Source organism: Periplaneta americana, chromosome 3 (assembly GCF_040183065.1).
Source record: "Periplaneta americana isolate PAMFEO1 chromosome 3, P.americana_PAMFEO1_priV1, whole genome shotgun sequence".
NCBI lineage: Eukaryota > Metazoa > Arthropoda > Insecta > Blattodea > Blattidae > Periplaneta > Periplaneta americana.
Window position 1 is genome coordinate 154,054,366 of NC_091119.1, and position 14,815 is coordinate 154,069,180.

The 14,815-nt window shown below is 30.3% G+C and overlaps 1 protein-coding gene across 1 annotated transcript; it reads left to right on the plus strand.

Annotated features, from left to right (window-relative positions):
- The first annotated feature begins 667 nt into the window (after positions 1 to 667).
- Positions 668 to 9,023, plus strand: LOC138696692 (uncharacterized). Its single transcript, XM_069821987.1, has 4 exons — positions 668 to 807; positions 3,953 to 3,977; positions 4,081 to 4,227; positions 8,008 to 9,023. The coding sequence occupies exons 1-4, from the start codon at positions 748 to 750 to the stop codon at positions 8,172 to 8,174; spliced, it is 399 nt and encodes a 132-aa protein (XP_069678088.1). The 5' UTR covers positions 668 to 747; the 3' UTR covers positions 8,175 to 9,023.
- The last annotated feature ends 5,792 nt before the right edge of the window (positions 9,024 to 14,815 follow it).

Consider the following 14,815-nt stretch of genomic DNA (forward strand, 5'->3'; position numbering starts at 1 on the left):
AGGTAATTTACCGTCAGAATTTTTAACCTCCTAGGTCTGAGAGTATAGTATACTATACCATACTTCATATTATGTGATTATGATACAAGATGTAGTATGTGCAGAGACCAGAAATGTAGTATAATATACCCGCATTTGTGCCCTAACTGTAACCTCCAGAATTTTTGGAGCATTTTTCCTCATGTTAGTGACTGTTTTCTGAAGTGTAGAATTATGGTATATTGAACTTCAAAAATAAAACAACATATGTCTCAGGACTCAGGAGGTATTAGCACAGTTTAGCAGTTATTACTCGTCCAATAACGTTTATCAGTAAAACTATATTTCATTTCTCATATCTACTAACTTACATAATTTGGCATGATGTAAGTTTTAGAAATGAGGGTAGATATGCAACCGAAAAAAAAAAAAAGAGGAGATAATAAAAAGTCTTTGTCATACATTCACAATGTATCGTAGCTAATAATTTTTACCACAAACATGCGACCTTGCCTGTCAAATGAGATAATACGTTACAGTACAAAGCATGTTTCTATTGTCACTTTCACTAACATTTATGTTATGCAATTTCGCACGAGATAATCTTCAAAAACGAGGTTAGATATGACAGTGAACTAACCATACAGGTTTTAAAAACGATATGACGTGTTCTGTCTTTGTCACAAAAAAAAAAAAAAAACAAAAACAAATTATTGCCATTGCCACCTTACTCTATAGTTCCATTGTTCTGTTTTAGAGCACAACAGCATGGCTACCAAAATATTATATTTCTTGCCTGTCGTCTGCATACTATTATTTGTTGTTCAGGTATGTTGCAAATTATTATATTATAATTTCTTTTGTGCAAACAATTATAAGATATTCAATAAATTTTATCTATAATAAGAAATTAACATAGAAGCTCATAATATTTAATTACAAGTAGAAAAGCTCAGGCTAACAAAATCAGATATCTTAAGTAATATTCCATTTCCATTCCAAGTATATTAGAATGTAACATTTCTGATATTTTTTTCGTCTTAATATACCATAATTATTATAATATATAAGGTATAATAATAATAATAATAATAATAATAATAATAATAATAATAATAATACATTTGACATTATGGATAAAAATAATACGAATTTAAAACGCCTTCGAAACTTTTTTTTACTTCAATAGTTTGTTCAGTTATTAGCATTATATCGAGCTAGTACATTTTTCGAATGAATTCAACATTTAAACATCTGCAAGATTAGGTTTTTCGTTGAAAGGATAGTGTCTTTTGTTTTCTGAAGACTCTACATAGATCAGTCTTTCTCATTTCGTTTAATCTGGAAGTTTTTCTTGGACTGTATCGCAAAAATATTTTCTTTGTTTGCATCTGTTATGTTTAATTAACATTTTTATTGTTCAATTATGGATAATAATTTATATAATGTCTTTAAAATGTGGTAGGTAATTAGCATATTCACTTTATCAGCAATACATTGTTTATTTAATCAAATATTAGCTATGGTTTTATGTAATTATGGATAATTATTTATTTTTAATCATTGTTTCCACTGTCAAAGATTATTCCTGTTAATTAATAATTAATCATATTTTTATTGTGTTTGTCTTTAAATGTTATTTATTCAGTGTAAGAAAGCTAGTGCGGGAACACAAATGTTAATTTAATAAGAAATATGTCATTGTCTACGTAACTAATAACCCAGAGTTTGAAGAGATTTGTGAAATATTTACGCTCATACTAATGTTTTATTATCTGAATCGTAAATTCATGTTAAAAGCCAATCTTTCACTCATTCTTCCATTACTGGTACCATTCTTTTCAAGGTCAGGTATTCATATAAATATAATACCTTTTCTAGTGTTGTTTTGATACCGGTAGTGTACCATTAATAACACTGATACAATCAAGCTATTTCGCAAAATAAGTATACCATACCATATTATATATATATTTATTTATTTATTTATTTATTTATAGAAATTTTCTGTGATAATACAGGTTTCCTCAACCAAAAGATATCTTCTTTCTTCAGTTCTCTCGATCTAGGCAGACTTCACCTGTCAGGTTCTTTTTCTGCATAATTTTCATTTTCTCTGCCCATGTGGTCTCCTCTCTTCCTTCTTCTTTCTGGTTTCCAAATTAGGGCTAGTCTATTTAATCTATTTTCTCTTCTCATAACATGCCTGTACCATTTTAGCTGCATTCCTTCCATCACTTTAACAGTATCTTTCGTTAACACCCATTTTCTCTCTTATTGTAGTATTTTTTATTTTTTCCCTTCTTGAAATTTTTGTCGAATGCCTTAGATCATCAAACTGTTTATATGTTTTTGTTGAAGTATCCAAGCTTCGACTCCATACAATAAAATGCTTTACTATTGTGTTACGGTATATATTACCGGTAATATGTTAGTTTCTTCAATAATATTTCTACTCCATAGGATTGGATTAAATATACTAATTACTTTCTTTGTTTTAATGACTCTATTCGATATTATTAACCTAAAGCTAATGTATTTTAACAGTATACAAAAACACTAAACTTACGACATATTGCAAAATGTTTAAAATATTTATTTTTCCTTTTATTGTCTTATATTATTAAAAATATATTTTAACTTATTTGTCTAATTCTGTGTGTGTGTGCGTGTGCGTGCGTGTGTGTGTGTGTGTGTGTGTGTGTGTGTGTGTGTGTGTGTGTGTGTGTGTGTGTGTGTGTGTGTGTGTGTGTGTGTGTGTGTGGAGGGGATGGGGTTGGGGAGTGCAAGTGCGGCAAGCTCATAAATTCTTTTTTAGTTATGGGAAATAAAAATTTAATAATCTATATTTAGTGGGAAAAAATATATCTCTGCTTATTTTAAACATATTGATAATAAATTTAAGGGAATAACACTCATAATTATATTATTCCGAAAGAATTAAAGTTTAATGATTCTGTAATACAAAAAGTTGCACCAGTTAAATTTTTAGGTTTGATTGTTGATGAACATTTAACATGGGATAAGCATATTTTGGCTGTCTGTGAGAAAATTGCTCCAATGTCTGATATTTTGAAAAGACTTCAAAGATCTTTGCCTATATCTTGTCTCTTGAATGTATATTACGCTTTTATCCATTCTCATTTAATGTATATGTCATTTATTTGGGGACATAATAAGAAAACTGCTTTGAGACCTTTACAAGTTATTCAAAATAGAGCTTTAAGAAATTTATTGGGTTTTCATTATTTGACTATCTATATCAATTTTCTTTCGTTCTACCAGTTGAATCAATTATCAAATTAGGTGCTGCCATTTTCATGTACAAAGTTATTAACAATTTAATACATAGTAATATTATATTTCAGTTTAATAAAGATATACATACTTATTTAACAAGACAAAAAGACAATATATTTTTTTCTCAGTATAGCTCAGTAACTTATGAAATGAAAGGACTTACCATTTTTAAAACAACAACTTTTAACCAACTTCCTTTAGAATATAGAATTTTATCAAATTGCCAGTGCTTTAAGAATTGATTAAAAATACGTTTTTGGGAAGATTATTTATTTTAATTCTCAGTTGAATTATTTATTTCATTGTTTCAAACTTTTTCTTCTTTCTGTCCAAAACTTTATATCATCTATTTGTTCTTATTTTGCTTTCTTTCTTTAATAAATTCTTGTGTTATTGTTTGTTTTTCACAGACTGTAGTTTCATGACTTTTTCAATTACATTGTACAACATATGTATGTGTTCTTGTATAGTCCCTACATATGAGTTATACTCGTTGGGGCATACTCAATAAATTAAAAAAAAAAAAGTTACCTTTCGAACTATAACCCATTAACTCGTATTTTAGTGATTTTTTTTCATACGATACCTATCATGAATTTTAGATGGTCATGATTTTGTGTTGTAACTAAATATGAACAAGAAATAATATTCAACCTACATTTTCACATTTCAGGATTGGCAACTCGCTGCTGGAGCTCGTGAGTATTGTATTACATAAAGAAAATATGGTACAGTAGTAATGTATTAAGTTGTCATAAAACTGTTACCAACATGACATAACACGTATGTAACAAATTTCAGCTACTGGTACTAGAATTGATAAATTGATCGACACTTCTGAAAAACACTTACCAAAATATGAAAAAGCAGTAGCCACAAGGGCAGAGCTTAATAAGGAGATGAAGGAGCTTGCCACTAAACTCCAGGAATTAGTTGACAAACGCAAAAGTGAGTATAATATATTGTTTTCTTTAGTACTGTCTTCTATGTCTATTGCAAGCTTTCACAATTTTTCGATATCGTTATCACTAGGCTAGGAAGTTCATGCATTTGCATATATTTTTCCATTGGCTGTAATTAATTGCTGATTAATTATCTTCACGAATCATCAACATTTAAGTTTATAAATAAAATTTTATGTTGCATGTATTTGCATATTTCTGCTTTTTTTTTTATAAATGCATCATACTTCATTATATTTATATTTTCATGTTTATGCTCATTAAACTGATTTTATGTTGCATAAAAATACATAGTTTGTATTTTTAAAATAAAAGCATCATATTCTATTTTTGAAAACTGGTATTAAGTGAAATTATTATAATTATTTTTACCAGAAAACCATTGAAAGTTTCGTGGCACACTACTTAACGAATCTCACAGCACAATAGTGTGCTGCTCTCAAAAAGAAATATAGAATTTTATTAGTGCATATTTATTGGCAAATTTTAATGTGTTTAAAGGCACACTTGCTTGCATGTTTAGTAGGTTTTTAGGGCATGAACTTTCTGGCCCTAAACTTACTGTCTGCTTAGTTACCATTACAATAGCAATTTTTTACTCATTATAAACACAGTGTCTCAAAAGATTTTATCCAAACTTTGAGGACACTTAAAGAGGATCGATTACAACAATTGATGTAGAAATCTGTGCCAAACTGATGAACTATGGTGTTAAAATGTTGGATCTTTTGAACATGATAGGTACCAAGATTTTGAACAGTGTTCACGTGCTTAACTTAATGAAATTTGTGACATTTAATTTCGTATTTAATCAATTGTTAGTGTTCTGTTAGTTGTAGTCGTAGTGGTTATTTTACTTGTTATGTAGATGTTGTAGATGCTTATTTCTGGCGAATTCTTTCGAATATTAGGACATAAGATAGAAAAGTGTGCTCTGTGAAACTATTCCTCACCATGTAGGCCTACGTTGATTTCAGTTAAGTAACACAAAATATATATCATTCAGTCTGCGAAAATGTATGGTTCCATTTCATTGATAACTGTTAAGTCAGAAGGACTACACTTTTCAGTTCCATTTCCTATGTGTGCTCCCGAAGTTTTGGTGAAACCTTTTGGAACAATATGTAATGACTAGAGTCCGGATTTTTAAGTAATATTGATCCTAAGAATAAGCATATATATATATATATATATATATATATATATATATATATATATGTGTAATTAAAACATCAAAATATGTAATATCAAAATTGCACAAGACATTAAAAATTTTTGCATATTTAAAAAAATAGTTTTATTTTAAGTAAAGGTAAATAAGAAGATTAATTTCATACAAATTACATATTTATTTACATCACGATCTAGTTTCTTGGGCTAATATGAAGTTAATCAAGGCATGAAGCACAATGTGCCATGTGCCATAAGATATTTCTCCATACTTTCAGGAGTTGAGTTCTGCCAGTGAATGGAAAGTATAGGCCTATTCCTAAGAATATGTAGTATTGTGCGAAATATGTAAAAATATATAGTATTAAAATGAAATATAATGGTCTTAGTAGCCTAATACGCCAACATTTTTAGTTTGAGACAGATACATACCAAACAAATATGTAATTACATAAAAAAAATCCGGATTAGAGTAATAATTGTATAAATCTCTTAATAAGGAGAGAAAATGAGATGACATAAAACAATTGCTTACTGAATATCTATCCTCTAAATTAGTTTTTTGTTGGTATAGCCTACTCTAAAATGAGTTTAAGTTGTTTGATTGCAAATTAAATTTTGATTTCTGCATTTAAACTACAGAGCGTTCCAGCGATAAGTACCGGTTTATTCTTTGGCCACTGGGTGGCACGGTGCTTGAGTGACCACCGGCAACTGAGCCCTTAAACTCATGGCGCTTCACTAAATTAAAACTTAGATACATACTTACTAACCATAATATGTTGTATTTAACATTAATTATAATACTTTATATTAATTAATTAATTAATTTTCGCCTTGTTTTCTCACACGATTTTTTTTCGTATAATAAGTTTTCACAATGGCATTTAGAAGATATTACAGAAAATATATGACGTCGTTAATGAAAGAGGAGTCTGGTGTATTAGACAGAATAAGGAATGTATCAATTACTTAATTAATCAGATATAAATCACATAACAGAATTATTGTAAGTGGCTAGGATATCCTACCGCTGGAGAAAGTTATCTTCAGTAATCCTTAATATATGGGAAGAGAAGTTGGGGACAAGTGACGACACTGTGTACCTTAATGTGACTACACATTTGAATTAATTGAATTTGCAATACAACTGATTTTATTCGTTTTACGTATTTCAACTAATTATATAGGGCCTAAACTTTTAATTTTATCACATTTTTGCTAGATTATGAAATTGCTTTTGAATTATTGATGAAGTAAGAAAAAATATGAAAAAATATGAAATTGCTTTTGAATTATTGATGAAGTATGAAAAAATAATGTCATATTACAGCCTCATCCAGGCAGAAAAAATGCACGATACAGTGTTTAAATCCTATTAATAATAAATCAGATTTCAAAAGTATGAAGGTACTGTACAATATCTAATTCATTCTATAGTATTATCGTTTTTATTTCAATACAACCTGAAAGGAGGTGCTAGACAGCGTTGATGACGACACTGAACATAGGTTTGAAAAAGGAATAAGGCATTTTAAAAATAATTTTATAGAAATGAGCAAAAAATTAATTTTTTTTTTCATTCCGGTACAAATATAACTCAATCCAGGAAACAGGACATATCACTAAAATCCAGACCATGCCTGGAACCAGGATGTCTGGCAACCCTGCTCCTGCCCCCTTTATTTATTTGATATTCTACACTGAAGATACTGGTTAGCATTACGTAACTTATTCGTATTTCTTTTAAATACTTTGTGCATATTCACCAAAGAGAAATTTTTCGAATAAAAAATAATGTGTTATTATTTTTTAGGCAAAATGCATTCTTGAGTATCAAGAGGACTGCATCTTGCATTGGATTGATCACTATTTCGTTGAAATCAAACTGTTAAATTAAAATAAATGGACCAAGCGAAATACCACTATTGTGTCCACAGACAAAATAAAATTACTCTTCTAATATTAAGAGATATCACACACACAAATGTGCCAGAATGATAACTCACGAAATTATGCATTTGAAAGAAAAGATGAACTTTCCGAAAGTAGGCTATTATAAAATTTCATAAAAGTCACTCCACCTATTCAATAATGATGATGATGATGATGATGATGATGATGATGGTAGTAGTAGTAGTAGTAGTAGTAGTAGTAGTAGTAGTAGTAGTAGTAGTAGTTTAATCGACTGTCCGAAGACAGATTTGAACCTCACAAGTGACACCAATAAGGCATCACTCATGAGGCAACTAAGCCAGGAGATAATGGGGTAGGGTAGCCAGTTCCTTTTTTCCTCCATTGCACACATCATTGACTAGATACATATTCCACTAATCAGATTTAAGATGTATACAAACAATTATTGTTCTTCCTCTGATATACAGTATATAGTCAAGTCGTATTTGATTTCAGTACAGAACATCTAGGTGCACAATATTTCAATAATGAACATATTTTGCATTTATCGTAAATTTAAAACCGAATTTTGTACTTCATGTATGTACACTACTATATTATATATCTTTATGACAATGACAGCAACACATGAAATATGCTGAAGAACATGTTATTAAATTATGCATTTACATTGTTTCAGATGGTGAAAATGACGGAGCACTGGCAAAAACGATATCTGATCTAATAGACAAACTACGAAAAGATGGCACTGCATATTTCATATCAGAATTGATTAATTTGTTTACTGCACAAGAAGATCTTTTAATGATGAGACTAGCAGAAGCTGAAATAAAAGGAAATTCGTAACTTTGTGCGCCAAATTCCCTCTTAATTCACTTGCCTTATAGTGTAAGAGCTGAGTGTCACTAATTTCAGCCTTCAATGTATAGCATAAGTAGATAATTCTAATCTATATACATTTTTCAGTACAGTCCCAATTTTACGTATTTAATAATTGTATTTCTTATAAGTGTCAGTATGAGTTCATATTGTAAGCTTACCGGTACTTGTCTTCCATATGTGTGTAGTTTTATTCATCTTTAAATTTCAAAACATATGTACTTTTAAGGAACGCATATACAACATTAATAATTGTTAATTTAAGGGAATATATTAAAAATAATTTACAAAAATCGTTTTTGGAATGACGTTCAAGGAACATTGTGTCAGTGGTCAGTGTCATGATAGACCTACTTTTCTGTTCAACACCAGAATGTATATCTTATTTATAATATGTAACAGTTGACCCATTTAATCACTTGTAAGAAACTGAATGAATTTAATTGTCTTGAAGTAAATATTGTTACGAACAAAATATGAGTATTTATCCACAACAGCAAAGAATTTTTTGTGTTTGACACATACCATACAATATCAATTGTGATTCAAAATGAAATGCAAGAAATATCAAGACAGTACCTAATTTGATAAATGAAATAGAATGTTGAATATTCCTGAAATTCTGAGTACCGGTAAATATCAAATGAAGAAAATATGGATTTAGTGTTTATTAAAAGGCCAGTCCATACGAATAAACATAATAAAAGCAGCTTCAATAACATACAGTGGTTAAGTAAATCAAAACAATAAAGGTGAAATGTATTTGAATTGTGTATCTAACATTTATGTTTATAAATAAAGTCTATAAATTGAAAATGTCTTTGTTTGTCCATGCAGATCTATATTTTGAGGTGGAAAAGCCTGCATCTTCTAGGAAAATAAGTTTTGAAATACACATCATCAGTGGCTTACTCTAGTTCTAAATTTTGTACAAGTAATATAATTAAATTTCATAAAGTAAATGATATTTTTATGTTGTTGATGTAAGAAGTCAGAATTTAATCTCCATCGTGAGAGACAGGCAATTAAAATTCCTATACTTGAAATAAATTGCATTATAATAACGTGCACTGGTACCACATATAGACAATGATGACAGCTGTGTATGAATACTAAATACGAGCACTCCTAATAAGAATTAACTAATTGATTAAGTAGCGATCTTACTCGTGTAAATTATGTAAGCATGTCTGGCTTACAGCTGTTTCGGAGCTACTTGACACCATCTTCAGAGCCTACTAGATCTCGGTACTATCTCAACTTCGCTGCCGTTGTGTGGGTGCGTTCGTGTGATGAAGAGTTGTGTCAAATAGTGTGTGTGTTCTGAAATTGATCTGTGTGTTGAGAATTTGATTAGGATGTGTTTTAGTGAGTCTGTACATTTCATATTGTTCTAGTGTGTTGAGGTTTTGGTTTTTAGGTTGTATGTGTAGGATTTCCAATTTTCAATTTCAGAACACACACACTAGTTGACACAACTCTTCATCACACGATCGCACCCGCACAACAGGCAGCGAAGTTAAGATAGCGCCGAGATCTAGTAGGCTCTGAGGATGGTGTCAAGTAGCATCGAAACAGCTGTAAGCCACACATGCTTACATAATTAACACGAGTAAGATCGCCATTTAATCAATTATTTATATTCAAGTGTTAAAAGTAGTGTACGAAAGATTCAACATGAAGAATTAACTTCTTAGAAGTGAACTTATTTTCTGGCACAGGCTACATATTTCTTTACTTTACAACAAAACCTTCTTTATACATCTTGATTACACACTTTTAACAATTTTTACCACTTAAGACTTTAGTTACAATAACAACATCATCTGAAGAGGACTGATATGAATTTGAAACTAGTTAATTAGGTAATTTACCATACAGTTTCCATTTTAGCACATGGAAGTTGTTATTATAACTAAATTCTTAAGTAAAAATCTTTTAATCATGTTCTATCCCATTTACATAATGAACATCACATAAATATTCGTCGTATATTACATGTTGGTTGTTACAGACATTATAAAAGTCAATTTTACAGATATAGGCTATACATATCATGTTTGACATACAATCTTCATATTCTATAAACTTGAAATAAACACGTCTCACGTTAATATTAATTATTATGTTATAAGTTACTTGTTACATATATTATAAAAGTCAATTTTACAGAAATGTACATAAGTATATGTTCGACAAACTGGTTTCAATTTTTATAAACTTGATATCAACATGTCTCACATTAATATTAATTGTACTGTAAGTTACTTTTACATAACTTACATTACCGGTATAACTTACATATTTTACAGGAATATACAAACCAAGTTTGGCACAAATACCCAAACTAAATTCAACATGTTTTGCTATTAGATCTATGCAAAAGATAGTAACTATCAATACCTTAAAAAGAATATACTTTGCATACTTCCACTCGGTAATGAGATTTGGAATAATATTCTGGGAAAATTCGACAGATAGTAACAGTATATTCCTACTACAAAAAAGAGTAATTAGAATAATAGTAGGTGCCAAATCTAGGGAATCGTGTAGAACTTTAAAAAAAAAAAAAACAAATAAACCCCATGGCTTGTCAGTATATTTTTTCATTAATAATCTTCCTCGTAAGTAATCGTGAGAACAGTCCATAGCATAAATATACGTCAAAAAAATTACTTTCATACTCTATCGGCAAGTCTAACATGTTATCAAAAAGGAGTGTGTTATATGGCAGGAAAAATTTTTAATAGCCTCCCTATCGATATAAAAAATGAAACCTAAAACATAAGATTATTTAAGGCCAAATTAAAGAAGTACGGTATCTAATTTTTCACGCCTTATATTCTACAGGTGAATTCATGACATTCAACAATGCTTCATGAAATTGATACCGGTACTAAAACTTTGTGTTGAACTAGTAGACTATATTGTAAACCTCTTCTGTATATATTTCAACTAGATTGTGACTATAAATTAAAACTTTATAGTTGTATTAAGTTTTTGACTTGTTCCATATTCTAGCTGTGAAGCAATGTATGAATACCATGGAATGTTGTTGTTGTTTTCTAATGGCAGGCATTTGACAATAAAGTCGTTTGACCTCTTGCACTCCAATATTTTTCAAAGATATTGTCATGGTCAGCCTCTGAAGCACAGATTTTGAGGTGTTTCGAATTCATTTCTTGGATTGAGTTGCACAATGGGCAGTTAGGGGACTGATATATTCCAATTCTATGCAGGTGTTTGGCCAAACAGTCATAGCCTGCTGCCAATCTAAATGCAACTACAGACGATTTTCGTGGTAATTCTAGAATTAACTGTGGATTATGATTCCAGTTCCATTTTTTCCCTTGAGATTGTGTTATCAAATTTTGTTTGTTGAAGTCTAAGTATGTAGATTTAATAAATCTTTTCATAGAGTAACACATAGATTTAGTAACAGGTCTGTAAGTACCAGTAGCAGTGCTGTCCTTCTTTACTAAAGCATCCGCATTCTCGTTTCCCAGGATGTAGGTTGCTACTTCCATTTGTAACTTACTGACTTCTCTGTGCATTATTCTAAAAGATGGCCAATGATAACCCTTTTTCCCTCCTCAACATTTTTTTATTATTTAATAATAATTTATAATAATTTAATTATTAATTATTCATAATATCATGACAGAGTAGTTTTATGCCTACCCCAAATCGTATTTCACGTCCAGTTCTGAAGAATAGGCCTAAATCTTGATAAATAGTTCAACCTGTTTTTCATGATAATGGAACTGATGTGTAGATTTGATACATTGAATGCCTCTACATCTATGACATGTGTGAAACCTCAAAATGTATCAATAATAATCACAATAGCCCGTGCTTTCTTATATAAGCAATACCTTACCAAAACATTTATAAAATAAACTTATTCTTATTAGTACCGCCAACAAAATCAGTGTTCTGATATAAAAAAAAAAACAACATTACAATGGTTTTGAAAACACAAAATGAGTCTTGACATTTCAACATAAAAACATTTCAACATAAAAATTGTACTAGGTTGGTAAATCATACTGACTGAGATAACACAGGTGCAGATTATGAAATTACCATTAATTATATTTATTATTGATCAAATGTTGAACACAAACATTTGTGAAATTTCTTTACAGAGAATTTGGGGAAGCTGTTGTACCTAGGGACAAGTTGTACTTGGGGACACTTCGTTTATTTTCAAGGTTATGTGGTGGAATTTTTGTTTTCGCAGTTGACCACTTTAATTTCATCATTCAGCTATCCTGTGAATGATTTACTTTTTGTTGAAGCAACTGGAGAGATTTTATTTAAAAAAATCTATTTTTGAACCTAAAAAGTAAGTAACTGTCAAATTAATTAATTGTTTTTAATTGATTCTTTTGGTACACGATTAAAAACTTATACAGTATCTATAATTTTAAGCCCTATTATTCTAGCTACGAATCCATGTAGTTATTGGCTTGTTTTCGGTAACTCAGTCTTGAAAACTTGCTGAGATATGTTTGACTGATTCCTGATGTACCAGGGACAGTGTACCTGGGGACAACTGGGATAACTGTCTTCAGGTGGACCTCATCAGATTTTAAATATTTTTGTAAATAAGTTTCTCTTATGATGAGTAATCAAAAACAGTATTTAGTAATGACTTTTATGGGGTTTCAGCTTTAGTGGAAATGCCATGCAGCAAATTAAAAATTAAGAGACAAACCCCGACAAAGCTAAATTATTCTCCTCCCAGGAAAAGAATAACTTATACTCCTAAAAAAGGAAAGACAAGCCCTTTAATAGATACCCCAGAAAAAACCGAAATAGAAGAAAGAAAAAGAAAGTTGAGTAAGAAGAGAAATATGATGAATAAAGTTCAGAAACGGAAGAAGTTGAAGCCACAAGTTCTGTTTCCAGAAGATAATTGAGAAGAGACTACAGATGAGCTGAGGAATGTGTTAGTTCTAATGATAATGATGATGAAGATGCCATTTAAACTGTAAATTACACTGCTCGAGCAAATTTAGAAGAAATAAGAGAAGAAAATTTTGTTTTCATTCGTGTGGCAGGAAAGAGATACTAATTATACATTTTTTGTCGGTAGAATTTGTAAGAAGATTTGTGAAACAGAATTTGATGTTCAGTATCTGAAGAAGTTTACTAAATATGACAATTTATTTATTTATTTATTTTTTTACATGATGAGCAATCAGAGATTGTTGATCTTCCTTCAGAGGATATTGTGTTCAAACTTCCCCACCTTCTCAAAGAAAAGATTCAAGCCTAAGGGGCACTAAGAAATATGTTTTCAAAATGTCATTTGAAGGATACGCCCTCATATAATAAGAAATTCATATAATTAGAAAGCCTAATATTGTTTCCTGTCAAGAAAATTGAGAATTATTTTAAAACTTAGCAACATCATCACTATTGCTATTACAGTAAATTTAAAGGCAAAATGTATAATGGGAAGTGAAAGGACTTCTTTTTGGCGCTAGGGGAACTTCATTTAAGTTAACCAAAACCATTCTCTTTTCTCTTAAATTTTCTAATGAGGATAGTAACAAAATTTGCCTAATGGTATTGAGAGATTCATTATCCATTTTACACAATCACTTGTATAATACTATGTATTTTTTTTTTTACTTCATTTCATTACTCTTCAAGGTATTTTCGTCTCATGTTTCTCCGAAATCAAATTGTACTTTATTTTTAAATTTGTCATTGTTCCGTATTCTCTCCATAATCATATTGTATTTTTAATTTAACCTCTGCTTTGTATTCTGGATCCTAGTGGTCAGCCGTAGATTCGGCCAGATGTCCCAAATTGTGGAATTTGTGTAATAATAATTACAAAACAGTAAATTGTCTGTATTTTGTAGAAATATAAACTTAATAAAATATTAGTTACATTAATATTATGTTGACCCATGTTCCAAGGTATGTCATTCTATGTCCCAAGGTACATCACCCTTATGTATCTAGGGACAGTATGTAGCACTTAAGAAAATTTAAAAAAATCTATACAAAAAATTATTTAATTTAATTTTTTTTTTCTAAGATACTTTACACTTCAAAGATACTGTTGTTAATAATAAAAAGTTATAAAAGCTTACACAAAAATTAAAAAAAGTGAAATTTAAAAAACTGTCCCTGGGTACAACAGCTTCCCCTCCTTTATTTTTGGCTTGAAGTCAACGGTCTTCAGGATGTCAGACATGCCAACTTTCTGCTACAAGTCGTAATTTTTATCCTGCTACCGAGGAGTAGGAAATTTGAATGTTGAGGTGGGTGATTGTAAAATTAGTATTATATGGTCCGTGGACAGAGTAGCATGTAATCCCTATGCTCCTGGGGCCCCTGGGCAACTGCCCACCATGCTCATAAGTTGTTGTTTGTTGTTTTCTAATGCCAGGCATTTGACAATAAAGTCGTTTGACCTCTTGCACTCCAATATTTTTCAAAGATATTGTCATGGTTAGCCACTGATGCACAGATTTTGAGATGTTCTGAATCCATTTCTTGATTTGAGTTGCACAATGGACAGTTAGGGGACTGATATATTCCAATTCTATGCAGATGCTTGGCCATGGCACTAAAATCGTCCTCCA

Coding starts and splice junctions, on each gene's coding strand:
- LOC138696692 (XM_069821987.1), top strand. CDS start 748: ATGGCTACCAAAATATTATATTTCTTGCCTGTCGTCTGCATACTATTA. Junction 808..3,952: donor TACTATTATTTGTTGTTCAG/GTATGTTGCAAA, acceptor TTCACATTTCAG/GATTGGCAACTCGCTGCTGG. Junction 3,978..4,080: donor GCAACTCGCTGCTGGAGCTC/GTGAGTATTGTA, acceptor AACAAATTTCAG/CTACTGGTACTAGAATTGAT.